The sequence below is a fragment of the Accipiter gentilis genome, chromosome 6 (assembly GCF_929443795.1).
Source record: "Accipiter gentilis chromosome 6, bAccGen1.1, whole genome shotgun sequence".
Lineage (NCBI taxonomy): Eukaryota > Metazoa > Chordata > Aves > Accipitriformes > Accipitridae > Astur > Astur gentilis.
In genome coordinates, this window is record NC_064885.1 from 16,037,792 (window position 1) to 16,065,250 (window position 27,459).

Below are 27,459 nucleotides of genomic sequence, written 5' to 3' on the forward strand. Positions count from 1 at the left end.
GAGGGTAGGAAACCCTTCAGAAGTCACAAGCCAACCCAACTGCCTGGTTCCAGGGAGGATTTTTCTCCAGGACCAGAGAAAGACCTAATTCCAGGCCCAGCAAACTGCTGTAGTTTCCCCTGAATCACTCGTGTGCCACAGCTGAGAGCAACCCAGCATTTCTTCAAAGGTGAAGCACTGCTTCCACATGAGCAGACTCTGCGTGACATGTTACACAAGAACACTGGCTGGTGCTGGTGGCTGTCATATCATCCAGCAGGACAGCTCTGGACACGATGCACTGCCTGGGCTAACATCCCCTCTCCTATGCCTCGTGCTGTGGTGTTCACCCATACTGGAGATGAGCTGGGAAAGGGCAATTCCCCTTGCAGCAGGGAGCAGGCTGCGGAGGAGAGGGCATGCCCTTCCTCTGTAGGAGAGATGCTGGTCTCAGGATATTGAGACCCAGCAGCTTCTACCCTGTGCCCAAAATGCTTCTCCTTCACCTGCAGCATTTTTGTGCTGGTGGGTCTGATGTGCCCATTACCCTTCTTGTCTCCTCTCATGGAAATTACTGAGAACAGAGGCTGTTCACACTAGTCATGTCTCTCCTGACAGAAGTTCATTTGTAAATTCATATTGACCAAAGCAGCACAGCATTGATCTGTCTGCTTTATGTCCCAGCCAGCCACCAGTGACATTGCTGTTGCTGAGAGGTTGCATTCACAGCTCCGAGAGGGCAGGTGCAAGGCTCCCCACAGCTGGCAGGAGTGCGTGGGAGTCCCTGCCTCTCGACTGCTCTGTTCCCGGCAGGGCAAGAGCACACCAAAGGGCAACCACAGATCCCTGGTCCTCAGCCCGGCAGGGCAGCAGCCCGTGCTCAGCAGCCTGATTTGAAGCCCTTGGTGTCTGCTGACATGCAATGTAATGAGAAAGCACCAGCCCATTCTGTGAGCCTCTTTGGTAAGTTGTTAAAATAACAGCCTTGCAAAGTCCCTGATCAGCTTAAAATATGCAGTGATACCAGAAATATGCTCATGAGTGAAATGATCCTTCATTTAACAGGGAGAGAACACAGCCCTGCGCAGAGGGAGAACTTGATAACCACTTGGTACAAGATTAGTTTTCCCACCTGTCTTTTTGAAACAGCTAACTATTTTCACTCGGTGTGAAAATACCTGTTAAAAATGTTTTCCAGGTAAAACTGTCCCTCCTGGCGAGGAATGTTGCCAACTCTGCTCACTTGTTGCAAGTCTGACCATTCTAAGCTATGCGAGTGTGAGCTGAGGTTGTACAGTTCTCCAGCATGGTGAGGCCTTGGTGACACACATTGCAAGCTGGCCCTAGTCCATCCTTAATCTTTGGGCCCCGCTTCTACTTTCATGTGAGTGTCTGGCTGGAGATCTACGCTTTCTGCACAGTGGGGACGCTTGCTTTCAGTGCTGAGGACAGTCGGTTTCAGCCCTGTTGAGTACCCATGGTCTCTCGCATGCAGCTGCAGAATTGTTAGATGTCTTTAATTAAGTCGGTGAACTCTGCCAGTGCAGCAGATGCTTCCATTAACTGCTCAGCCACAGGCATTTTGCAAAACAGTAAAGAATGGGAGTGCACCAAAGGAGAGAATTGCTTTAGCTTTGATCAATGTCCCCTGCAGCACTGGGTCTTCAAGGGGAAGCAAAAAGCTCCCTCCCTTTTGGTGTGCTAAGAAGCACTGTCCTGCAGTGCATGTCTGGATTGGACAGGGCACTTGAGTCTTGTCAGCACCCGTTTCTGTAACCCATAGTTCACCTTCCTTCACTTCATTGCTTTTTAACAGAAAGTGATCTTACAGCCCAGGCTGGGTCTGAGAGCAGCTCTGGAGGTGAAACAGCAGTGGAGAGGGAGGGCTTCGTGCCAGCAGGTAGAAGAGGCAGTTCTCCTTGGGCTGGGGGGGGTCTCATGGGAGCTGAGCAGCATCCCCTGTTTGCTGCTGTTGGGCTCCGGGGAACAGGAGGAACGACAGGACAGTGTCAAAGAAACACCTGATTTTGCAGTCTGTTTCTCCTCTGCTTGCAAAGAGCTGAGCAAGGTCCTGAATGTTTGCAGATTTCAGTGGGATTTCGGTAAAACAAAGGCAGGTAAGCCTTGAGGAGTGATTCAGGAAACTCACTTTCCAATGCATTTAACCCTGCAGGCATTTAAAATCAACAGGCCTGTGAAGCGCCCTCACTCCTGATGACCAGTGCCTGGGAAGGCTCAAAGTCTCCTGCTCAGTGCATCGGGGCTCCCATGTCCTGCCCAGTTAGGCTGAGTTTGATAGGCCTTGTCCCTGAGGCATGGTGCAAACCTCCCTGCCCCCCTCCGCCAGATCTGATTGCTTTTGTCCCAGAAATCAAAACCAGCCCCAGAAATGTCCCTTCAGCCTGGTGAAAAGCTCTCCCTCGAGCCGTGCGCAACCATCACGAGAAAGGGAGAGGTTGTAGCCCCTGCTTGTGCATCCCAGGACATGTGGGCATAAGCTGAGGTGCAGTTGTGTGTGCCCAGGGCTCACCTGGCACTGAGATGCTGCAGGAGGGAGTGAAAGACTCCCTGGGACCATGTAAGGGCAGGAAGGGCAGTAGCAGACCAGGTATATGCTGACTGCCTGTGTGCATTGCATTGAAAGGAGCTGGCTGTACTGTGGGTGAGTGTTCCAGCCCTCCCACTCTGGTGCCTGGCCCATCTGCTGAGGCAAAGTGCTTGTCCCCACTCCTAGCAACAATGGAGGGTTCGGTTCAGAAGGGATCAGCAGGACTGTTTTGTGCGGCCTCCATTATAACACAGGCCAGAAGCTTCCCCCAATGAGCCCTGCACCACCCGGACAGTTAAACTCCATCCTCCAGCGCCTTTGCTTTGGAGGGGGAAGGGTGCTTTGGGTGCGCAGGTGGGGAGTATTGTGTAAATGGGTTTGGCAGCCTGACCAGGGGACAGGGCAGTGCACAGGGTAGGAGTTGCTCACTTGTACATGCTGTTTTGGTGGGTCTCAGCCTTGTGATGCGAGCACTGGCTCAGCACCGGTGTGAGTGGTGAAATGTCCCAGGGCCAGCAGTGCTGCAGGGAGCTGGTCTGTGCTACAAGTCAGGAACGCTGGTCAGAGGTTGTTCAAAGTCTCAGTGCAACTCTCTGCTCTGCAGTTATGACCCACATCCTTTGTTTTTACCCATAAAGTGCATAGCTGATCGTAGCAATACACCTGCGGCTTGGTTGTTCTTAAGCTCTTTTTGTTGGCAAGAAGCAAATGATTCTCTGAGTGCATCTTCAGGAGGGTGTACAGCATGGGGACACCTCTAGGATCTATCCCAAGGACAGACCCCAAAGGCACTGTCTGGGAATATTCTGGAGAACACGAAGTATTTGTTTTGACTATTTTTTGTAAGTATAAGTATTTTTTTACTACTTCTGACAAAGAGCTATTGGGTACTGTACAAAGGTAAGTGACTATGAAAATGACCAGTTTGATTTCTGTTCTAACAGAAAGCTGACTTCAACTCCCTTAGTACTCTGCAGAGGGCCAATAAAAACACAATTTACTTTCAAACATGACAGGAAAACAAGGCCACCACTACATTTAGGAAACCAAATAATGTAGCCACTGCTAAAGACAAATCCAAACTTTAATTTTGGCCTAAAGATACGATTGTTGGAAAATAACAATATGCTTCCACATCATTATTAACCAAAATTATATCTACTGATTATTTTACAAAATGGAAGACAAAGTTTATCAGCGTTTTTAAAATCACTGCATGATTAGAAAGAAATGGTTTTCCTGATTAGATGACCTGAGAATAAGTAGCATGAAGAATAAAATATAAACCAAGAACTGCCTGTGCCACGGGCCACATGTGCAAGCAGTTCAGTCTTCTGATCCATTGCGTCTGGCACTGCAGGGGCGATCTGTGTCCACCTGTCTCATAAAATAGCCAAGAGCCACACACTTGTAGGGCCCCAGATCACTTGTACCTGATCATGCCCACCTCCTTCTCCCCAGCCCCGGGTGCTGCCGTCCGGATGCGAGGGTGCCTGGATCCCATTTAACAAACCCGGCGGGGTGCAGAGAGGAGCTCCGCACGCCCTGTCATGGCAGGGGCGGGAGGGGGACGCTCCGGGGAGCTGGCTGGCTCGGGAGTGCCTGGCACCGTGGCCTGCTGGCCTTGCTCATCTCTGCTGGGAGCCAGGCTGGCTTAGCCAGGACCAGTCGCTGCTCATGCACGTGTGCTCCTGCCGCTACAAGATGCCTCTGAAAAACAGTTAAATTTCATAACGGGTCAAAATACACGGCAGGTGCCCTCGCGCGCACTCCCCGCCCGGCAGAGCTGGCGTTCCCGGCGTAACACAGCGGCATCGGGCAGCCCGAGGGGGTGACCTGACCTCCGGCCAGCCCGGCCTCGGCACGCCGCCGTCGACCACCTCGCCCCCGGAGCGGCTTTGCCCTCGGCTTACCGCCGCACCCCCCGCTCTGCGCACCCCTGTCCCGGCCCCGGGCGGCCGGCGGGGGCACCGGGGCAGCGGGTGGTGCTGAAGGACGGGCGGGAGGGGCGGCCGCCCGCCGTCCCGGGGCGGGGCGGGGAGGAGCCGGCGGGGCGGGCGGCCGGGCCGTGCCCGCGGCGCTGCCCCCCGCGGCGCTGGGCGGGCGGGCGGTCCCCGCTGCGGCTCGGCGCCTTCTCCTCCTCCTCCTCCTCCTCCTCCTCCTCCTCCTCCTCCTCCTCCTCCTCCTCCTCCTCCTTTTCCTTCTCCTCCTCCTCCTCCACCACCACCACCACCACCACCTCCTCCTCCTCCTCCTCCTCCTTCTCCTCCTCCTGGCCGCTGCGGCGCGGGGGCTGCGGGCGGAGCGGCGGCGCCATGAGCGGGGCGGCGGCGAAGAGCGAGAAGCTGGATGAGGCTCAGGCGCTGGCCCGCAGCTGCGCGGGCAGACCCGACTTCCAGCCCTGCGACGGGCTCTCGCTCTGCGCCACCCACAGCCACGGCCGCTGCTTCCGCCTCCACTGGTGCTGCCACCTGGGATGGTGCCACTGTGAGTGAGCGAGCGCGCGGCCCCAACGGTCCTAACGGTCTCCGCGCGCCGCACTGCCCGCCGGCACCCCTCACCGTCCCGCCCCGTCCCGTCCGGCGGCGGGGCTGCCGGCCGGGAGGAGCCCGACCCCCCCCCCCCCCCCGCCCCGCCTCCCACCGGAGCTGTCCCCGCCGAGGCGGCGGGCGGCGGGGCGGCAGCGCGGGCGGCTTCGCGGCCGCGGTGGAGAGAACCCGGGGCCGAGCCTGCTGCGGTGGGACCCCAAACTTCGGGGCTGCTGCCGGAGGGGTGGCCGGGCGGGGCAGCGGCGCTGCTGCCGCGGCGGTGCGGGGGAGAGTTGCCTCGGGGCCTGGCGTCCGGACACCCCTCAGCTCAGAGCCGGGGGGGCGGCCGAAGGGTGAGCTGCTTGTGGCGCCGGCTGCTGCCTTCGCACACCGCTGCTGCTGCATAGGGCTGTCTTTTTCACCGGAGGAGGCATTCGCCATCTACTTCGTTTTCGGGTCTAATGCTTTTCTTCTTGCAGGCGTACGGTTTAAAGTCTTTTGAGTGGAGAAGGAACTGCTTTAGGATATATATATAGCAGATAGTCACTGTTTGAAAATCCGGTGTTGCTCCAACTCTGTTGAAAAGGCGCCCAATGACTTTAATATCTGTATTCAAGATACTGATGTGTATAATCATGGAGGCTGGGATTGAACTGTGGATGTCCAAACATAGTTTGATGAATAATTAATCACATACAGCCTTGAAGAGCAGCCGTTCAAACAGCATGTCAGTATGAGGTCGGGAAATGGTGATGGAGCTGTATACTTGGCTTGTGTTGCATTTTGGAGATCTTAAGGCCTGGATGGTCGGGGTTAAAGTTGGACCCTTATGTGAGGGTTGCTTGGTGCTGCTGAGGATGTCCCTTGGCTCCTGACATCCTGTTCTTCTTTTCAGTCTGTCGCCATCTCTCCTTGTAATTTAATCTCCTACATGAGTTCCCTTTCACACACACTTCTTGCAAATTTTGCTTAATGGGGAAATGGGCCTGCCTAAAAAGCCACCTTTTATTTGGATGAGAGCTTCTATTTGACATAAATACACACTGTAGGAATTTCACCTTGATTTGGGGTTCATTTGAAATCAGTTCACAACAATGGGTATTTTCTGTCTGTGCCCTGAAATGAGTACTGTGTGGTGGCACAACTGGCTATGTGAGAAGGTGCCATAGTCACCTGCTGCACAGGGACAGGGATGTCTCATTGCCGTTTCATCGATGACACAAAAGCCCTCGAGCTATGACCTAGATAATACTCTTCCAAAATTTCTCTGGTCTCAGTTATTTGTGGTTGCCATCAAGAGTGCTTACAAGCACTCTGGGATACAGGATCAGAGCTCAAAATGGTGTTTATTAACTGGAGATGTTGCCCAAAATCAGTTGGGGATGGTCCTGGGAAGGGGAAGTCAAATGTGGAGCTGGGAACACCTAGAGAAGTGACATTGCGGAGAAGGATCTGGGGATTAAGGATGGATCACAAACTGAGTGTGCGTCAGCAGCAGGAGGCCTTTGTGGTAGAAAATCCAAAACCAGAGCCCACGCCTTCACTTGGGGATGCATTAACAGGAGCATTGCAAGCGTGCAATTTAATTAGTCTCTTCAGCTCAGTAATGATGAAACCAGACTGATGGGCTTAGTTTTGAGCATTGCACTTTAAAAAGCTGTAGGAGAATTGGGGAGTTTCTGTAGGAGATCACAGTGATCAGCTTAGAAAATATGATTTACAAGGGGTGCAAAAGCAAAGGGGTTGCTTGGGCTGTAAAAGATTGATGGAGGGAGGGGAGATGAGCTTTGCAAAGTGTAAAGGTAGCCTTGCAAAGAAAGCCGTGTTCTAGCCCTTCTCTACACAGACTTGGAAGATAACCAGTTATCACTTACCTGTGGCAAGAAAAGTTTAGGTTTGGACATTAGAAAACATTTTAACTAGGAAGAGGTATGAAAGCAAGGGAATGGAGTACTTAAGAAGGTGAGGAATCATGGTCCCCGAAGGCCTTTAAGGAAGGCTTAGACTGGTGTCTCTTGGGAGTTACATGGAGCTTATTCCCTCTTGGAAGGACCACTTGAGATCCCATCCAGCCCTTAGCTTCCCCGTGGCAATTGTAAGATTTAAAAATAATTATAGTTTTTGCAAGAAGTACAGACTTCCTTCTTAATTCCTCCTTTACGACTAAGGAAACTTTGAGATACATTTGCCCCATGAAACTATGATTTTAAATGAAGGAAGTCACATACCTCTTTTTCTTGTTTAATCTTCTAAAAGCCATGAAGAAGTGCGCTGCCTTCTTGCCCCCTTATATCCTAATGCAAATTTCAGAGCTAAGGATCTCTTTGTATCCTGCTCCTGCAGAATGACTTGAGTTGGACTTGAAAGGGGTAAGAATGAGGTCTATAATGGAAAATTGTATAGAGGTCAGAGATGTAATTAAACAGTGTTGGGAGTTATCTTTCATAAATGCAGTGCTGTAATACTGACTTGGGAGTCCTCAGAGGGTTCTTGAAAGTGGTTTTCTGTGACTCTTAAGAGCTGTATTGGGGTACAGGAAGCTCTACATCAATTAAAATGGCCTTGGAAGTAGTATTTTCTGTCAGTGTCCAAGGTCCTGGAGAATGTCAACTCGGTTAAAGTGCACTTACACTGAAAAATTTCAAAAACTCACTACCACTACAATGAGTAGATTGTCTCCTCATGTGTATTCGGGATCAGATCTGCTTAATTCAGTGACAAAAGCAATTTAGCATTGCAGAGCCACTAGGCTATAGAAGTAATAATTGAGAAAGAACCTAGTCTGAATTCCCCAAAGCCATTTTTGTTGGCATGCTCCGAAGTGAGCAGTACTTTAAGCGCTCTCTTTACCTCCCATGTTTCTCTGTGAAATGGCAATAACAGCTGGCAGGTGAGATCACAGAGACTGTTCAGTGTATCCAGACAGCTCTGAGAACCTCAAGTATCTGTATGACTTCCGTGTCAAAGCCTGGGAGTTTATTTCGGGTCTTTTTGAGTCTGTTCTGGGCTTGATGGGGAGCAGAGTTCCCTGTGAGATGGGAGGTCATTCTCTAATATGGCCCAGTGCCTGGGGAGCTCTGAACCCAACTAAAACCTTCGTAAGCAGGTGCACACAAAATGTGCAGCACCAGGGGGCTTGGGGAGGCTGCGGATGGGAGGACTGGCAGGGTGCATTGGGTGTCATTGGAGACGCCTGGCTCTGTGGGCATCAGGGGTCCGGGAGAGCAGGCAGCACCTCATATCCTGCTGCAATAGATGTCTACAACACCCTTCCCCTGTGTTCTTCCGGACATCTGCACGCCTGCCAACTCCTGTCTCCACATGGAAGCGGGATGAGGGCTCAAGCCTTCAGAGTCCTCTTCCCTGCAGGGAATAAGGTGTTGGCCAAGAAGTGTTTTGACTTTAGCCCCCGTGTTTGTCCTGTCACATGTTTCTCTTGCTTGCACTGCACCCTTTCAGTCTATCCCTGCGTGCATTCCCCTTGCCAGGGTGACAGCCCCCTGTTCACCTTCCTCCCCTCCCCTCTGATAGCCTTGTGGGGTTTTGTTTATTAGATGGAGGTTGAGAGCCATAAAGTACTCAGATCTACTTTTTCCAGAGTCAGAGAAAACATGCGCCAGAGGCAGGTCTGCAGCAAGGTGCCTGCCTTCCTTTCCTCACCTCTGGATTTCTGGTGCGGCTCTGCTCTGCACTGGTGCTGCCTGCGAGGCTGCTGGCTTTGTGGTGGTACCTGCTTCTGTAAGAATGGATCAGATCCTTGGGGTTACATCTGTACTGACAGCAGGACTTTGACTGTGTTTTGCTAATTCTACTCCCCAAGAATTAGCTCACCAGAGAAAGCATCACACTTCATACAATTACAAGATTGGCTTCATCCCTGGACAATGCAAAAATAGGGTATTCTGTTGCAACTGTGTTCATTTTTTAATCTGAATGTCTTGCATTATGTTAAACACCTTGCAAAACTCAGTACGTTATGTTGCAGTTATAAAAAATACATTATGAATAATGGTTCCACAATACTCGTTTCACAACAGTTATATCAATAGATAGTAATTGTGCTAGCTTGTATTAGCCTTTCTGTGATTCTCTCCCCCCCCCCCCCCCCGGTTCAGCATCAGAAAAGCGGGCTTTCAGTTACTTAAAGCCTCTTGTGTATCTTATATTGAAAAATAACTGCGACAAATAAATTTCAGTTCCACCACTTTTGCAAGATTCAGCTGCTTGGACCGTTTACAAGAAAACAAACCAAGCAAGGGTGAAAGCTGTGAGGTCTCCTCTGGGTGGTCAGAGAGGGAAAACTGTTGCTAGGCTCAGACGTGAAAAGATTGTGGTGGCAGTATAGGTTTTAAAAAATACAGATGCTCCTCTGCCCTTGTGTTTTGCTAAGTGGTCTATAACACTTGCAGGTGTGCCTTGAAATAGCTTCCTACTCTCTGGTGTGCATTGCGTAATTATGGGACTGTTAGACCCTGAGTTTAGATCCAGACCTGCCAGTTTCTGTGTGAGGTCAGGAAGGCTTGGGAAGAAACCTAAGAAACTGTCATTCCTCGGCCAAGAGGAGAAAAGGGGTTTATATGATGGGTGGCATGTCATGAAGGGCATGTGTTTTCTGGGTGGTTTGGGGGAGAAGGACTTCTCTGATTTTGGCCATGCCAGCACATATTCTGAGGACACAGAATCAGAGTATATTTACATTTCTTGTTCATCTGCCCGCTGAACAGGGAGACCAGAGTTTCTCTTTGCTCTCAGAGCAAGCTCCATTGCTTCCTCATCGCGTCTGTTTTACCGGCGTCTGCAGGTCCTCCAGAGCTGGACCAGCTAGTTGTAGTTTTCAGTCTGTGGTCGGCCTTTGCTGTGTGCTTGGGCGGTGAGAGGCGACTATCCATCTCCCACAGCTGCTGCCAGGGAATGAAGCAAATCAGTACAGTCACTGCACCTGTGTGTACTCTAAGCAGATATTTGTTTATTACATTGTTCTCTACTTGAAATACCAGTGGTTTTATTCAACATTTTTAAATAAAAAAACATTTGTTTTCTCCCTCACAAAACTGGTGAAAGCTCTCTGTTGAGGCCAGCCTTGATTATACCTCTTCCAGAGAGAAAGATGTGGTTGTGTGTGTCACATCGCATCTCCTACCTGTCCTCTTGACAGTGTACACACCCTGGCCCCACGCACCAGGTGCTGGTATTTTCCCTTGCTATGCAGTGATGTGTGTAGCATCTAAGTAGCTCTGTGCACACAAGTAGCATTTCCGTGGTATCTCTCCCACCTCTCAAGCGACAAAAGCTATCAGCAGGGGCTCTGACAATCTTTGAAGCCCGTGTAATTATTCAGACCCCAGTCTGCCTGTGGGAACCATAAGCAGAGATTCAGCAAGGCAGCCTTTCTTTCCTGTAACAGACCAGCGGTATGGTGAGCTAAAATGGTTATTTAAAGTATTCAACTGCGCCGCGACACAGCTTGCGGGCCTCTAAAGAGGAGGTGTGTCTGCCTGCCTGCCAGCCAGCTTCTGTTGATCCCTCCATGTTAGAGTAGCAGTTACAGCCCCGGAGGACATCCTAAAATGAGCCCTGGGGTGCTCTGCAGCATCGCATTCATTGTAGATCTCCAAAAGCCTTGCTTTTGTTCTGGTGTGTTTTCTTTGTGTTGTTTTTTGGAGGCTGTGAAACTCTTTGTCACATCCAGGAGAGAGCAAAAGGGCAGTAGTGTACCAGTGCTACGTGTATCTCTGTCTGCAAAAGGTCTTGTAGACTGGAGCTTACTGGAAGTAGCCAGCCTGGCACTAGTGACAGCAACTTCAATTTCCAGCAGTGGTGTTCCACAGGGCAAAACTACCTCCTGATGACTGAGTTGTTGGATAAACATGAAAAGGCAGTTGTAACATGCTTATAAATTCTCAGACTGAATATTTGGAGTAGCTCATACATTTTTCTTTATGGAAAATTCTGTCTAAACAGGAATGGAGCAGTGGGGCTAGGAACTTTGAGGCTGGTTGTTCTCTGAAAACACAGCTTGGTGGGAGGATAATTTCACGTCCTACAAGAAATAGGTATTTTTTCATTTGCTTTTGCTGTGAAAAGGATTTGAACCTCCATCCAATTTAAGTCCATGTACCTGGACAAAATGTTTGTGCACAAGCAAGGCATTATGCTGAGCAGCAGGCAAGAGCCACAGAAAGGTGGATTTTTCAGCTTGTAATGGGAAAAGACTTTTAATAAGGATTTGCTGCCTGTGGCTGTGCAAGTTCTTCTCTTCACCTGTATTTTGAAGAGCTATGATATTCTAGCTTCATTTCACTAAGCTGTACACAATAAGGGAAAGAATGTCAGCTTAATATATTCTGAAGTGTAACTCTAAAGGAAAACACTTATCTGCCAGTTTTTATAGGTGCACCATTCTGGACCTGGATTGTATTTTGTTGCTCTGGTTTTAGCTATAATCAGCAAATCACAGTATGAATGTACTATTGATGCCATGTCTCAGAAAAGAACCCACATGTGTAGATTTATCATACCCTGTGGGAACATCAGCACCTTTGAAAGAACCTGCTGGTATTCATTCTGAAATCCTTACTATAATGCAGTTATTTTTAGAGACATGCATGTTCTTTTATTATTATTATTAACAAAACCCCTGATATCACTTAACAGGAATAGACCACAAGAAAATATTTGAATTCAAGTTACTTGTTGTAAGTACATCTTGTAGGACTAACTCTTCTATGCCTCATAGAGGATTGAATAGAAATCACTGCACTTCTTTCTCTGCAAGTCCTGAGAAAAAGGCCCTTGTGTACCAAAACGCTTTCTGCCAGCCAAAACCTCTTTTTTGTCATGCATGACTGTGAGGCTGTGTTTTGTAATCTGTCTGTCCATCTGAGGAGCGTGATTCACAAAGAATTAATATGTGCTTACCCAAAACGCGGTGATCTGCTGGTAAGAGCCTCAGAGTTGCACATAAATGACACCTCTCCTCTGTGGCTGCATGAAGGGTTAACGTACTGTTTTCATGAAGCCTGAAATGAGGAGGCTGTTGATGTTCCCTACAGGAAGTAAGTACTTCTGAAGGGTTCATTAACATTGCCTCCTGTCAGCTTTTGTGGTGGATGTCTGTGAATTCAGGACATTCTAACAGCTCAGTGTTGAAGGCTGAGGCTCTGCTCCTGCTCAGAGGTCTTCATTCTAGTAAAAGGCTTCAGGCATTTTTCTCACTGCAGGGTAACAGCTCAAAGATAAAATTTGTACTGGAGTACAGTGCCTGTGGCAAGTGTGTGGCTTCCTTCCTGGACTCTGCAGGTGAGGAAATCTGTTTGCCTGTTTGATTCTCTGAGTGTGCTTACTGCAAGTGCCTAAATGCAACAGAGCCTTCTAACACATTATCCTTCCTCTTGGGGTTGCAGATGGATGTTTCATGTGTCTTAAACTGCAGCCCATGGTCATATCGTTGCATTGCCCTATGAGATAAACTGAGTCGTGAGACTGTAGTCCTCATGGTTTCCATCCTGGAGGTCTGCAGAGCTGACTGTGTGCTCAGGTTTGCGGGAAGCACTGAGGAGGGTTTTCAGGTACTTGGCACAGGACCTCAAACTTTCTGGCAGCACCAATGTACTCATCAAGAGTATGTTTTGTTGCTGCTCATGTTGATGCAACTGCCAGAGCTGGGCTTGTAGAGAATGGACATCTTGGGGTGTTTTTATGTAATGGCTCTCAATTTAACCAATGCTGTCTTACACTTCATGACTCACTTCAAGCCCTGGTAACTTAGTTCTGCACATTGATCAGGCTATACCAGAAATTTTTGTTTCTGTAAAGAACAAAAAGCAAAATGCCTTACTCGCAAACCTTGTAAGATGTTACAGAATGATAGCTGTGACAGTGTGGGCTTAGCTGTTGATGGATGGCACAAACCTATACTAATGTAAAAAGCTGGTTGGCAGTAGATTGGATTCCAGGTAGTGCGTATATATATGTATCTCTCTCTCTCCCTCTCTGCATATAAATTAGTGTTGTGGTTTTTACTCCAGCACCTTCATGAATTTATCTGTCCACAAGATACAGAGTATGTTTTTATAATGGTTTTGATTCTTCCACTTATCAATTTTTATGTAGTGACTGATCACAGAATTCAAGAAGTGCAGTTGGTGCAATTTAGAGATGTTTTTGCCAATAGTTGAGTATATTCACATAGCTGGAAGTCAAAAACCTACTGGGAGAGCAAAATCTGATTGCTTGGCAACTGGGCCTTGTTTTTAATATACACATACTTTAATTTAGGCAACATAATGGTTGGAATTTATATATAACCTATGTTGTAAAACAATTTCAACAAGAGGCAGGTATTTGTATTCTTCTTCTCACTTGTGGCTGTGGAGCTTGAGAGCTCTTAAAACTGCTTGTTTTGCTTGCATACTTGCACCCAGCCCTGAAATATTTTTCCCTGCTGTGCCCAGCGAGAGCATGCTCTGCTGTCATCCCTCTCACTGCTTGACATGTGATGTTGGTGCTGGAGCACACCTGCAGCCGTTTCAGGCAGGGTGCTTGGCTGCTTCATGTTTCCTGCTGTGCAGCTGCCTGTGTTGTTTGGATTTCAGTGCTTTGCTGATCCTGAGCCACATTCCAGGTGTTTGCACTCACTCACAAGTGCCACTTGTCCCTGGTGAAAGGCTTGGACACCATCAGGTGTGCCAGGGTGGACTGCTCAGCTCTTGCAGCCCTCCTGCAGTCCACCAGCATTATCCCATCCATAGGCAGGCCAGGCAAAAGGAGACGCACACCTTTGTTTTTCCTGCCCTGTGCCACTAGACCTCAGCATTCCCCAGCTGGTGCTCTGGGATCTTGGGCCTCTTGATGTGAAACCAAGGGCAACTGCCAGTGTTCGCTTACCCTGCCACAGCAGCAAGTGCCGAGTTTGCTCCCACCTGTGTTGTCCAGCTGCTCTGAGCTAGATGTCTGCAATGGCACTGTGTGACATGATGGCCCACCTCCTCCGCCTCCAACTGTGGTACTTGGTCTTTTATTTTTTTATACAGAGCATTGCTGGATCCCACGCCCCTCCACAGGAAGGGTTGGCAACCATATGTGCACACATCAGCTCCACGTGGTGATGTATTTTGGGCGTGTCGGGGAGAGCAGTCCTTGAAGTTCTGCTGAAATGGGTTCTGTAGAAGCTTGTAATAGAAATACAAAGCTTGGTTTGAATGGATATGTGTGTAGATAGGCACCAGAAGAAGCAATAGGACGAGGTTAAAAGAATGGCCTGTATTGATAATAAGGATGCTGTTCCCAGCAATGAAGTTGAAGAATGTGTTGTTTGTCAAGCCCAGAAGGCTCACGCTCTGGTAAGGCCACCGCACAGATGACTTATCAGCAGGAGACCCTGTACTCTGACAACAGGAGGGGAGCTGCACAGGTACAGCACATCACATATTGCCATTGTTTCTCCTGTCAGCCCACCAGGAAAACAGGCTGTAGCCATAAAGATATATCATCTATCCCAAGCTACAAAAAACAACCTCCTGCCTCAGCTGTCCATCTGGGCAGTCTCCTGTGGGTGCAGAGTGTGGGTCTTTCTTGCATGGTACAGGCCTTTGGAGAGGACTTTTCTTTCAAGAATCCATGAGTTGTTCTGCTTATTTGAGAATTCACAGGAAAACATTCCCATTGCATACAGGGGCTCATGGGTGCCCCCCTGCAGCACGTACTACACACCTAGAAGAAGACTGTAACTTGTCTCTCTAGTGCCTGTGATTTCTCTATACCAGGAAATGCCTTCATTTTCTAGGTAGCTTCTGACACTGATCTGTGCTTATCCTTCTTTGTTACCATATCAGCACACTGACTGTCTGCATGAAAATGATGGGATGCTGAAGCTTGAGCAGATGGTGCACAGGGATGGTTTTTTAGAATAAATATTTAGCACTAAGCCATTTTTGCTATTTTCTGTACTGAATGTAAAAAATATCTAGCATAACTTGGGAGATAAAATTTTTCAGGGAAATGTGCAAACAATGGCTGTTCTCCCCTTTGGGGGTGGCTTTGTAAAGGGGTGTTGGAAGGCAAATATCCTTGGGTTCAGACCGCGGGTGGTGATGGCCAGCACTTAGCTGCTGTGCTAATGGTAAGCTGTGCTTGTGGAGGTACCTGTGGCTGCCTGCTGTGCTTTCACACATGCGCTGTGGGGTGTATGTGTTCTCATAACCCAGCATAAGGCTGTGTCGGCACTGGGGTTAGTAGTACCTGTGATAAGTATGACACTTCTCACAGGTACTGAAAGCAAAGAGCTCCTTTCAGAATGTACGTGTGGTGTGCATTGTTGTTCATTGCTTTTTGCGATGTCAATACTCTGTTCCTTTACAATGGTTAGTAAGCAAATATAGCCCCTTTACGAAGGTTTATGGCTGCATGAAATGTTTCTCAAGCCTTCAGGGTTGCTTTATCTTTAAGTCTGGTAAATCCATGTAAGCAATGAGAGGAAAGAGCAGGAATGATAGAAGGAAGCTCCAGGGTTGTTTTGCATTTAAGAGTCACCTGCTCTTAAGCAGAAGTGCACAGAAAACCCTGAAAGACTTAGCTCACAGCCTGTACCGTCACGATCCTTTTTGTATTTAAAACAAATCAAGACAAAAGGGCATTAAAATACAAATTTGATGAAGTAAAACTTTCTGATCATTTCCCCCCCCCCCCCCCTTTCTTGGTTTCTAGTGAAAAGCTTATGGCTTATCAAATCAAGGGCTGTCACAGCTGTCTCTCACTATACAGCAACGAGAGGGAACACCTCTCCTTCACATGAGAAGAGAACTGGCAACTGTACAAAATAGCTGCTGGGGGAGCCACTGTGGAAACATTGCTAGCTGGTTCTTTTCTGTGCTTGGATGAGATCGGGAATGGGATGGATTTGCTAGTGCTCTGATGTAGGTGCTTCTGTGAGAAGGTGCTGTTTGTAATGATACGCTTCTGTTAGGTCAGAGCCTGCTAATGTTGCCTGGTGTATTTCCAGACTGCTAAGGTCCTGTTGCTTGACTTCTTTTTCTTTTGTGGTGGTGGGGTAACTGGTGTTCCTTTGCAGAGTTGGCTTCTGTCCTTGGAGTCTCTTTTATGAGCCCTTACTGTGCCTTCTAGCTGTGCCAGAATTACTGGAAATGCGCAGGATGCTCTATTTCCATTCCTTGCACTGAAATTTGTTTGAACAATCTCAGTGCTTTTTCAAAGTTGTTTGGAAGAAGCAGAAGGTGAAAGTATCACTTGCATTAAGATGCTGCATATCTTTATCTACAAAGCTCCTTCAACATTGACAAGCTTTTTAGTTATGCTTTGTTATAACCACCAATGGCACAGTTCAGCTCTACTTGGGCTTGTACTGTAAATCTGACAGTGCCTCAGTGTCCTGAAATATTTTTCTTTTCCTCTGGTGGCTAATTCCGTGTCTCGCATTCCCAACACAGCCCATGATGTTTTGCTAGATACAACATGATGGCTATTCCGTATGACACAAAGAAATGGAAGCTGGGTTAGCAGTCGTTTTTTACATGTGCCATCTGTAAATGTACTCCTGGTTTCTCCTTCCATTTGTTCTTGCCCCTCTGGAAAAGCTATTACTATGCTCTAAGCAAAGTGTAATTTGAAGCTATTATAGACCTTGGTAAATATTTATGGTTAGAGCAAGCTTTGCAAAGGTTTGTTCTTCCAAGCTGTGCATATGACTGGAGAGAACAAGAAGGAGGAAGGCCAGAGGCAGTCATTTTGCTGTTGCAGCCTGTGGGGCTGGAAGGCAGCGTCCCCGTGTAGGTGCTCAGACCAGTAGCATGCTTTCAGATGACCCTTCTGCTCTGCTGAACGCTTCTGAAAAAAAGGTGTGGTGGGTACCTCAAGCAAGCTTAGGGTGCAGAGTGCCCTTCAGTATACATCTGTAGATTGTGGGCAGCAAGCTTTGCTTTAGTCTGTAAAGGAGGAAAACCCTCCATCTGCCACAACTCTCTGCTTTGTCAGTGGTGAAACAATACCCTGTTCGGTCCCAGGCACAGGCTGGGGCCGAGCACGGGCCGGTCTGTTATGGCAGAGCTGTCTGCCAACCTGTGCCACCCACCGCCCTGGGGATCTTGGAGAACCAAGTCTGACAGTTTATATGTTGTCCTCGGGCTACTGTGCCAATCCAGGCAGCAACACGCTACTCCAGCTTGTAGCTGTCATCACCTGTGAGAACTTCATTTAGACGTCAGAGGGGTGTGCATCCAGTCAGCTCTTCGTAAAGAGACAGACTTGTCTCTCCTGCCACACTGGTGAGATATGAAACAAGTCCCACTGGAAGAACGCTTGGTAGTTTTCCATCTTTTGTTATGAAGAAAGCCAGTGCTTGAGAAGCTGATCTCCAAGGTTTTCTCACGCAGAGAGATGTGGAAGAGTTTCTGTGTTCTGAACTTTCCTTAGACTAATGCAGAATCCCTCCAAGCTAATACTGTCTCCTGTTACACATGCATTATGAATACTTGCTTTGCCTTCACTTCTTCAAAGCTGTGCAGTATTTAATTAGCATTTTTTTTTAAATGTTCTTCATAGTGGGACTGATTTCCTGCCCACGTAAGCTGATTTTTTTGGCAGGGTTGTGTGCAGCAATAGGAAAGCCTTGCATGGCTAGAACGAGAATCCCAGCTGACTTTGCGACCAAAGATCACTGGTGCTGTTACAAAGGTGTAGGCTCAAGCTGAAACAAGTCACCAACACTTAAAGAGCAGCTCTGCTGTTAAACCACAGACACCAACTGCACACACCCTTTGCGCACCCTTATTCAGTGGGAACACACAACTGCCTATGTGTCAGCCCATGTGCTTTGCCCTGCAGCAGAGGTCACTGCTTCAGCCTCCCTGAATCATAGGTCACGGCCAAAGACACTGAAATCTTTGGTAAGATCAGAGCGGGTGCTTCTCCAGTGCACCTCAGCTAGGTGCTTTCACCACAAGCACTCAGGCGCCTGGGAGCAGTTGCTAAGCTGTACAGGTTAAATTGAGCCAGGTTATGGTTAAATAGTGTATGGTTAGCAGGTCTTCATTAACCCTGCTGATTTTTAGAGAGTAGATGAGCTGGCAGACTCGAGGGTATAGAAATCTTTGTCCAAGCAGCTGCAGGGGAAAGAATACATACAAAAAAAAGCTTTTATGTTGCAGTTAAAAGGTGTCTAAAGGTCTTGCATGCAAAGAAATACACACGGTATATATCACTGACTTAGACTTGTAAGATTCACAACTGAAGATCCACAGCAATCTTGTATTATTTTCTGAAGTGCACTGCAATTTGTGGTGGCGTTTGGTAGCAAAAAAATCCTTCAACATAGCATTTTGAGAGGCTAAAACTTGAGAATTTATTATGAGAAACCTTACTGCTGAAAGACGGATTAATTTTTTTTTTTAATATGCCAAGCACGTTAATGAGTGTCAGAGGTAAACTAGAATGCTGGGACAAAGGGAAGTGGAGAATAAAATGTTTAAGTAGCACCTCTGCTTATTTCATGGTTAAGTTATTTTGTATTAGCCACGGAAATTGCTGCTGTGTCTGCTCAGTGAGGATGCATGCAGACTACTCAATTAGCAAAAAATCAGAAAGAAATGACCTCGTGGTTTGCTTCTAAATGCTTGTATTTGTTTTTTTGTAAGCAGGAGACACTGTAATACAGCTTCCAATCAACCAAGCACATAGTTCTGGTAATCAATGACACAAACAGACTTTTGAAAGAGAGAGAGAGAGATTATATGAAAGCGTGCCCCTGCTTTTGGGGATAAAACATTTTCCAAGTTGCATGAGGTTGTGGGAGATCTGCAGGTCATGATAAGAGCTCAGTGCTCTGATGGATTCTGCCTTAACTTGCTGGCAGGCGTTGCTGGAGGTATAGAGCTAAGGCTTTGGTGAACAGCATCCATCTGATTTGGCAATAGAAATCGTATTTCTGTGAATAAAGAAGCAGGGAGATGAGCACTCCCCAGTACTCACCTCCTTGGACACATTTGGAATCAGTTTTGCAGCTGAGTGTTGGCTTTAGTGTGTGCTATTTCTCTGGAGGATTTGGTTTTTAGGCTTTCACAAGGGTCAGTTGAATGATGAAGAAATAGAAAAACAATCAGTCCTTTTTAGTTGTACACAAACTGCTGTCATGCTGTGACTGGGATCAGACAAAGAGTTGCAGCATTTATGGAGGATAACGCTTTGCAAGCATGTAGCAGCAGAAAGTGTAGCTAGTGGTGCAGGTTTTCGGTTATGACAAATAGTTAAGCGTAGCCTACATACCTACTTCTGAAGTCTCTCATTGTCTTGCATTTCATCATATCATGTTAGCATGTGGCTTTCATGAATAATTGAGACTTATCACAAAAATAATTTTGGCAGAGCCTAGTTTCACACGTTTCCTGTTAAACACCCAGGAGAGGAACAGGCTCTTGTTTCCCCTGAGTCCTTTTGCCATGGTGGTGGAACTGCAGAGCCAGAACTGTGGTGCTTCTCCATACAGCTATTACAGTGTTCGAGAACTTCCCAAACTTCTGCAAATGCAGCAAACTGCTATGCACAGAATTTTGAGTTTGATTTTTGGACATGTGTTTGGCACGTGCAGTGTTTTTCCTTCACTGAATTACCATCTTCCGTGTAGGCAGCAGTGGTAAGTGACCCAGGAAACAACTTGCAATGCAGTGTCTAGTCTGGCACCTGTATTTGTGCAAAACACTGTAATTTACAGTAGCATGCATCAGCGCAGCTCAACTGCAGAGTTCTTCAACTGACTTATTTGGAATAAATAGGCAATAAATTACGTGCTAGTGTATTAAACGATATTTATCAGAACAGGTGCTCAAAATACTATTTTATCATAGACTTTTACCAGCTGTTTAAAGTTAGCAAAAAATATTGCTGTTTATTTCAGTGGGAGTTTGATCAGACCAAGATGTATTATAAGAGAACTTGGGGACTTGTGCTTTTGGGATAATTTTCTGTGAAGATGACATCCCTGACAATCCCGCAAGCTGCAGGGGTGAGGTGGCAGCGATCTTATTCTTAAATTTCTGCATTTTTTCTTTTCATAGGATGCATCATGGCTGATGCATTTACACGCATTGTGTAGGGTAAGTTGTAAGGAGTTGTAACTGAGGATGTAACCACAGCTTGTCCATGATCCAGTCTGTGAGCATCAGCACCCCTTAAAGAGGGACCTCATCATGTTTTAAAACAGAAGTTTAATCTAAAGTAAACAAACTTGGCCCTAAAACTAGCTGAAACTTAACAAACTTGTACCAGAATTCTAAAGAAAAGTAGAAATCAGTTAATGTAGAAAATTCTTGTTTTTCCATTGGGCAATTCTTGCTTTACCATGGCCAAGCTTGTCCTTGGAATGTGAGGAAACAGTTTCAGCTGCTGTAAGGTCACACAAATGGGGATCTGAAATCCTCTGTTAACAGAATAGTCACTGTTTTCTTCTACCCTGAAATTAGTGCCAGCAGGACAGTTTTGAAACATGCAGAGAATTACCACATTCTGCTGCAATGGTAAAACAACCAGCTGAACTCCCAGGTAACACCTCATCTCCTCCTGCCACCACCACTTTTTTTTTTTTTTTGGGGGGGGGTGTCAAACTGATGAATCAAAGGTTCATCATTCAATATCCATGCTTTAAGCTATGTTGGCTTAAATCCCCTGCTTTCTTCTCCCAACATCTCTCAGCCTTCTGCCAGCACGTGGTGGCTATTTTAAGTGGAAAAATATAGTCCTGTTGTGCAGATACCTTTTTTCCTTGATCCTCTTAAAATCTTCACCAGGGCCTTCCTTGGACACTTCAACTAGAGGTGGCACAAAATTAAGTTCAGAAATTTTTTTTCAGTAGTATATTTTTTAGCATTGGTTGCCAATGGAATGGAATAGGAGCCCACACAGAAGCACTACAAATATGTAAGTACAGCATTGTGGTTTCAGGAAAGGGTAAGCTGCATTTCAGTTTCTGCGAGCTGAATTTTATCAGACGCTATTCCAACTAGCAGCATGCTAATCGGTCATCTGTGTTGCTTTGCAAGACAGTAGCATATTTAATGTTCACTAATTCCAAAGAAGGGTTTCTGGAGAACAGTGGATGGCATGGCAGGAAGCCATGGGTGGCTACTGCTGTTAGAGCAGTTTGTGAAGGTAAGGTCTGCCTGCCCCGGAGAGCTTCCCAGAGAAGTCGTGTCAGCAAGATTTGAAAAATGCCTGAGACCCCATCCCTCAGCGACTGCCAGAACTGAAATATCTGTGTTGTTGCTCCAAAGGGCACTAGAGGAGTAAAAGCTCTGCTCTGCCTGTGCTTGAAGTGTTTACTTGTTTGATGCTAGCACTTAATTCTTCTAAGTCACAGCAAGTTTAGAAACTAGATGATAGTATGTTAGAAAGATGGCAAGTGGAGAGGAATACTTTGTATTTTCTGCCATCCAGCCATAATCAAAGAGGAGGGGAAAAAAACTTGGTTTATTTTCACTAAGGTCTTCCAGTAGCTCTGTTGTTAGCAATCATCATACCGCAGATTGTAGGAAAAAAGTGCTCGATGAGGTATTTGAGGGGAGCTGGTCAAATCTATTCACAAAATGTTCTTTTCCACTGCCCACCCACTGCCACCATCTCACTGCTCTCAGTCTGGCTCAGTTGGCTGTTCTCCCCCATGGCACGACAGGGGTGGGCTTTTCTCTTCAGCCTGTCTGGTGCTCACTCCTCTGAGCCTGCTTTCTGCATTTGCTGGCCTAGCAGTGTGCCTCTCCCACACCCCAGTGCTCCCCTGAGCTCTTCTTTCAGCTCTGTGCTCTTTGTGGGGTTTCCTCTGTTCTCCCTGTCCTTTCAGCAATGGGGGCTCGAAGTCCCGGCAGAGGAGCGCAGCCGACTTTCACACAAGCCATTTCCCTTCCAATACCAACAGCACAGCAGAGGTGGGAAAAGCCTTCCCCAGGGCTCGAGGTTTCCCCTGGTGACATACTGGAACTGGGCTAGCAAAGCACAGCCTTTGCGTGGGCCCTGGCTCATCCGGGCTGGCATAGCCAGCGAGCACCCCAGAGGCTGCTGCAGCCAAGAGTTGGGATCTCTCAGCCCATCCGTTGCCAGTGCTTTCAACAGCCGGCCGGGGCACTGACTGCCACACTGGCTGGGAACTTGTTGCAGAGCTCTTCCCACACCTGGGAAGGATTCCTAGGCTGAGAATGGGATTTTTTACTGCAGAGAGGCATGGCGGGGGGAGCAAGCCCTTCCCTGGGGAAAGCCCTTCTCTCCTGCTGCTGTCACAGGCCACGCTCAGCCTCCCTGAGCAGAAATGCAATCCACTGCTCCGATTTTCCAAAGGCATAAGTAATCTAGGGAAGAAAGGCTGCACCTGCCTCTGAGCTGCAAACACAAAAAGGTGTGGCAGATCTCATCACAGCACAGCCAGATGCATTAATGCAGGGAGACTTGAGTCACTTTCTGTTCCTTACCTGGAGAGTTTCAAGCATCAAAAGCGTCCTTCAGTGCTTTGATACTTTTTCTGCCTTCGCAAAGCAGTGTTTGCAACTCGTGCATCAAAACTCTTCTGAGAGCCCTGCTACTTGCAAGTCTTCTAGAAACTTGTGCTTTCATAGTGTATGAACCCCTAGGGAGACATGAATCTTTCAGAGGCTTCATGCAAATAAAATGCAGCATTTTACAGTCTTAGACATAGCCTAAGGTTTCTCAGTTTTTTCCTAACAAAGTACTGATTTTCTGCTCTTCTATTTATTTCTTTTAGTAAACACGTTCAGTTCACACTTGGTTCAGCTGTATATAACCAATATAATCCTATTTTCTTACTACTTAACCACATAATCAAGATGCCAAAAGCATTTCTATGGTTTGGGGATTCCCTTGTTATCTGCCTTAAAATTCTAATTGCAGTCATGTATGAACCGCTGGTTTATAATACAGAAAACACGATTTAGTCCCCAGAAAAAAAGAACATAGAAACGCATACAGGGAGACTCATTGTAATTTGGAAGAATAATAATATAATAAAATTCAGGTCACTGTAGCAAAGATGTAAGCTAGAACTGCTGTGTTTAGTGGAAAAAAAAAAAAGGCCTCTGAGCATCTTTTCTTTCTCCTAGAAATGGGTGCAGGCAGGCAGACTTGCTGTCTGTCCCACTTCATAGCTATGGAATTGTGCCCCTGAAGTTAATCTAGAGTTAGTGACATCCTACAGGTGTCTTTGAAGCAGGGAGGAGAGCAGGACTGGGGTAAGGAAGGTTATGCTTACCTACAGTATTAAACATCAGAGAATCCATATGAGGAGAGGACTACCTTGAGGCCATTGAAAATAGAGTGGCTGCTGACTGCAGGGAACCGTTGGTTATTATTAACAGCCAAGGGCAAGCATCATGTCATCAGTTTGTTTCTAATTTAAAGATAACGATCTTTAAATGCTGCTTTTCTGTTTTTCCCCCACAGGTAAATATGTCTATCAGCCCATGACACCCGTAGAGCAGCTTCCCAGCACCGAAATACCCGTTCGCCCCCGGGAGTCTACAAACACCATCCAGATCTCTGTTTCGCTCACTGAACACTTTTTGAAGTTTGCACCTGTCTTCCAGCCCCCTCTGCCCCCTGACTCCCCACAGTTCTGCACAATTGCAGACCTCTTCATTGACAATTACCGCGTGAAATGCATCAATGGGAAGATGTGCTATGTACAGAGGCAGCCTCCCCCTGTGCCCCATAAGATAAAGCCCGAGGAAGTCCCTGTTCGCAATGCCTTAATCACAAAAGAGAGCAATACACCAAAAACAGATCACTGCTCGTCCCCTTCCAGCTCCGAGGACTCCGGGATCAATGCGGTGGGGGTTCACTACATGGAGTCGTGTGATGAGGACACAGAGGGGGTGGCCGAGCTAAGTTCAGAAGAAGATTACAGCCCGGATAGCAGCTGGGAACCAGATGAATGCCCGCTCTTGTCACCCTCGCAGTGCGAAATGGAAGTGATTGAGACTATAGAAACCACTGTGTGATTCGACAAGTTGGTATCAGATCAGTCCAGCTCCCACTCAGTAATGTTGCTTTTGTAGTATTTATATTTTCTGTTTTTTCTGACAATCCCTTTTTTTCCAGTGCACTTGATATTTCAGATTCCTCATGGGAGTGTGGTCACAGGACTTGCAGATTGGTGAACTAGCAGCAGCCTGTAACATGTTCTCAGCTTGATCAGATCTCCCAAGTCTGCACGTAAGGTAGTGATAAATCTTAAGACTTTTATAGCTGAAATAGGCCCTTTTCTTGGTCTGCGTTATGTCATATACTACTTTTCATACAAGGATGTGCCACTCGAGATGTTTCCATCTGTCAGGATGTTTGCGGTGGGCCTTCAAAGCACAGAGGGTGAGCTGGTGCAGCACGCCTGTGAGCAGCAAAACCAAGTTGCCCTTACTCTTTCTCAAACAGCTACGCAAGGTGCGACGACAAGAGGCTCTTTCCGTCTCTCTCTGTCCTTGCGCATTGTCCATCCTTTTCTATACTGCTGGTGCGACCCTTCCCAAAGGCTGCTTACACCACGCTTCCAGCAGGGTTGGGATGGCAGGCTAGAGAATGCACAAAGTGCCTCCAACTTTTCTCCGGGCTATGCACCGAACGTCTGCTGAGTTAGATCAGGCTCTGAAATCTCCTGAGAAGGCTACTGTTGCTCTAGAGGGGGATCAGTTGCCTGGATCCAGCTGGTCCCTTTTCTCTACATGGATCTTGGGAACGGGATCTGGCTTTTTGCAGCTTGGCAGGAAGGGGGAGCAGGCAGAGATGAAGCGCAGCTGTCTAACCAATACCATGCTAGACTGGGGTGTAAAAAATGAAGTGACTACCTCCAAACACACAAAATCCGCCCTTGGCTTTGCCTGCTGCTTTTCCTCCTGTGCTGTTTGGTGCCGGACGTGTGCACTCAGGACCAAATGGCCTCAGGGCCTGCATTTGCCTGAAGAATAACAAATTTAAAAAAAAAAAAAGTTTATCAGCCACACCACTGTGTCGGCAGAGCTTGGGGACAGCATGGAGGTGCCCATGGGAGGTGGCCCGTGGACTTGGTAGCACATGTTCTTGTTAAAATACAGCCTAAGGTCATTCTAGTGGAGAGAGGAAGCTTTGGCTCCTGCTCCTTTGCACCCAGTTCAAGAGCAGATTCTGAACAGAGTTTCCTCAAATAGCTTGTAAGAGTGAACTGTTTCACTAGTGGTTTGGTTTCAGCCCTGCTTGATGAAACAATGTCATTCTCAGATTTCAGTCAGCTTGAATCAGTTGGAGTCAGTAATAACTGTCTTTTCAACAGCATTACTGACTTTCATTGTGTATTTGCTGTTTATGTTTAAAAGTCATTGGTGAATATAAGGCTGTATAAATATGTACAGTTTAGTGATTGATACTAGATTATAGTCTGTGTTATAGGATGGCTCATCTCTCTCACTGTATCCTGACAAGGTATTACTAATTTTATACACTTTGTAATCAGTATCTTTAGAAAAACTTTAGGCAACAGTGTGTGTATGTGCACAGGCGCGTGTGCTAGGAGTTTACCATAAATGGTTATAAAGTAATACTGTACTTTTTAGACTAACACTTTCAGACAAAAATAATAGGTTTTATAGTTTTGATGACTTAACATAAAAAAGCGCGAAAGTGCTTGTTAAATGAGGAACTTGGGCCATTGCATGAACAGATACATTCTCACAAGGCACCTGAAAATACTGTTTTTCTGAGGGCATTTAAATGAAGGCTGTAGTAAAACTAAATAGGATTTATTTATTTTTTAAGGGGGAGGTTGTCTTTCAAGGTTAACTAAGGCTTCTAACAACCTTTTAGTGTCTTTAGACCATTCAGACACATTCCATAGGTAGAAGGAAGCATTATGTATAAACCTACAGCATTTATTCATATTTAATCTTTCAATTGTAATCTGAGTGGAGAGCTGAAAAAGCTCACTCTTGTGCCTGGCCTGCCTGAGCTTTCTTCCTGGAGGTGGCTTCTCCTTCCCAGGAGGACGGGATGGGCTGGCAGATACATCCTCCTGAGGGACTAGCGGCAGCCAGGGCTTTCCCGACGCTAGGGTACTCCTCAGCAGCTCTAGCTGTGGGCACCAAGCACAGCAAAGGTCATCAAGACCGTCTGACTTGGCACAAGCTCACCTTGTTTGCAAGCAAGCAGGAGCCGCCTCTTCCTGCTGTTAGGGAGCACCGGCTGTGAGCATTGAGAAATTCAGTTGGGTGTTTATGACCAAGACTTACCATAAAATACCTGTGGTCTTGCAGGTTCGTATCACTGTCGTCAGGATACATTCTTTCTTAACTGTAAGTAATTAGCAATATTCACAAGCTGTGTCTCCTACCCAGGATTTGTTCAGATGTCTTAAGCACAAAAAGCTGCCTCTTCCTTCTGTTGTACCTGTAAAATGTCAGTGGAGCAGCCTGGTGTGGGACAGGGCTAGTTCTGGAAAGCATTTCAGCAGCCAGCACAGTGGCAGGTTTCTCACTGTGCTCCATCACATACCCCGGTTCAGAAACATGCTCCTCACAGAAACGTGATTTCTTTGCACAGACTGGCATAGATGTGCTGTAAGAGACATGCCCTGGGCTCATTGCTCCACTCTGCCAGGGAGAGGTGTGTATATTTCCTCTTAATAAACTGTTAAACAATTGAAGTTCTGCTTGTCCTAACTAACCATGTATGTTCCATACAAGTGAAAACATTCTGATATTTACAGCAAAGGGTTGCTTACAGCTTCAGATGGTGGCACCTGAAACACACACCCAGTGCTAGGCAAAGGAATGCAATAACCAGGTGGAGCACACCAGGCCCAGCACCACCTGGGTTTGGGCACCTGGTAAGCACTGGGGCTGGTGGGCAACCTCACAGCCCAGTTCCCACTTTCCTGTAAAAGAGATGCCCTGGTCAGGGAAGACAGCAGGGAAAAGAGTTGCAAGCCCAGGCTGATGTCTGGCAGAATTCAGCTGTTTGTAGCCCCTTGACTTACCTCTGACCAGGCTTACATGTGGCTGCAAGCTGGAAACATCAGTCTGGGGCACCATTTTATAGTTCTTAATGCCAGTGGGAAGAAGGTCAGGACACTGGGCATGCTGGGCCTCAGGGTGCATGGTGCTGGCACTGCTCCCCAGCCAGGCAGGCTCTGCACAACACCTGGCACTTTTGTGTTCCTTGGAGGCAGCAGCACTGCCCCATATTCCTGCCATTCAGTGCAAGCTCTGCATGGACCAGCCACCGGCTCTGTGCAGTAGTTCTGTGTGCGTGGAGAGCAACACCTGCATGGTGCTGTGTTCTTCCTGGGAGTGTCAGGGACCCTGAGGGTATGATACCCCCAAAGGCCCAAGTGCTAGTGACAAAATGAACAGGGGAAAGAGATGAGAAAATGATCACTGG

At 47.3% G+C, this 27,459-nt stretch overlaps 1 protein-coding gene across 1 annotated transcript; it reads left to right on the plus strand.

The window, feature by feature from the left end:
* Positions 1-4,706: 4,706 nt before the first annotated feature.
* On the plus strand, positions 4,707-26,847 carry C6H3orf70 (chromosome 6 C3orf70 homolog). The gene is made up of 2 exons (XM_049803338.1): positions 4,707-5,014; positions 23,500-26,847. The coding sequence occupies exons 1-2, from the start codon at positions 4,843-4,845 to the stop codon at positions 24,054-24,056; spliced, it is 729 nt and encodes a 242-aa protein (XP_049659295.1). The 5' UTR covers positions 4,707-4,842; the 3' UTR covers positions 24,057-26,847.
* Positions 26,848-27,459: the final 612 nt, after the last annotated feature.

What these genes read in the sequence shown, in the direction of transcription:
- C6H3orf70 (XM_049803338.1), top strand. Translation starts at nt 4,843, where the DNA reads ATGAGCGGGGCGGCGGCGAAGAGCGAGAAGCTGGATGAGGCTCAGGCG. An exon ending in CCACCTGGGATGGTGCCACT is followed by an intron (nt 5,015 to 23,499) that starts GTGAGTGAGCGA and finishes TTTCCCCCACAG; the next exon opens with GTAAATATGTCTATCAGCCC.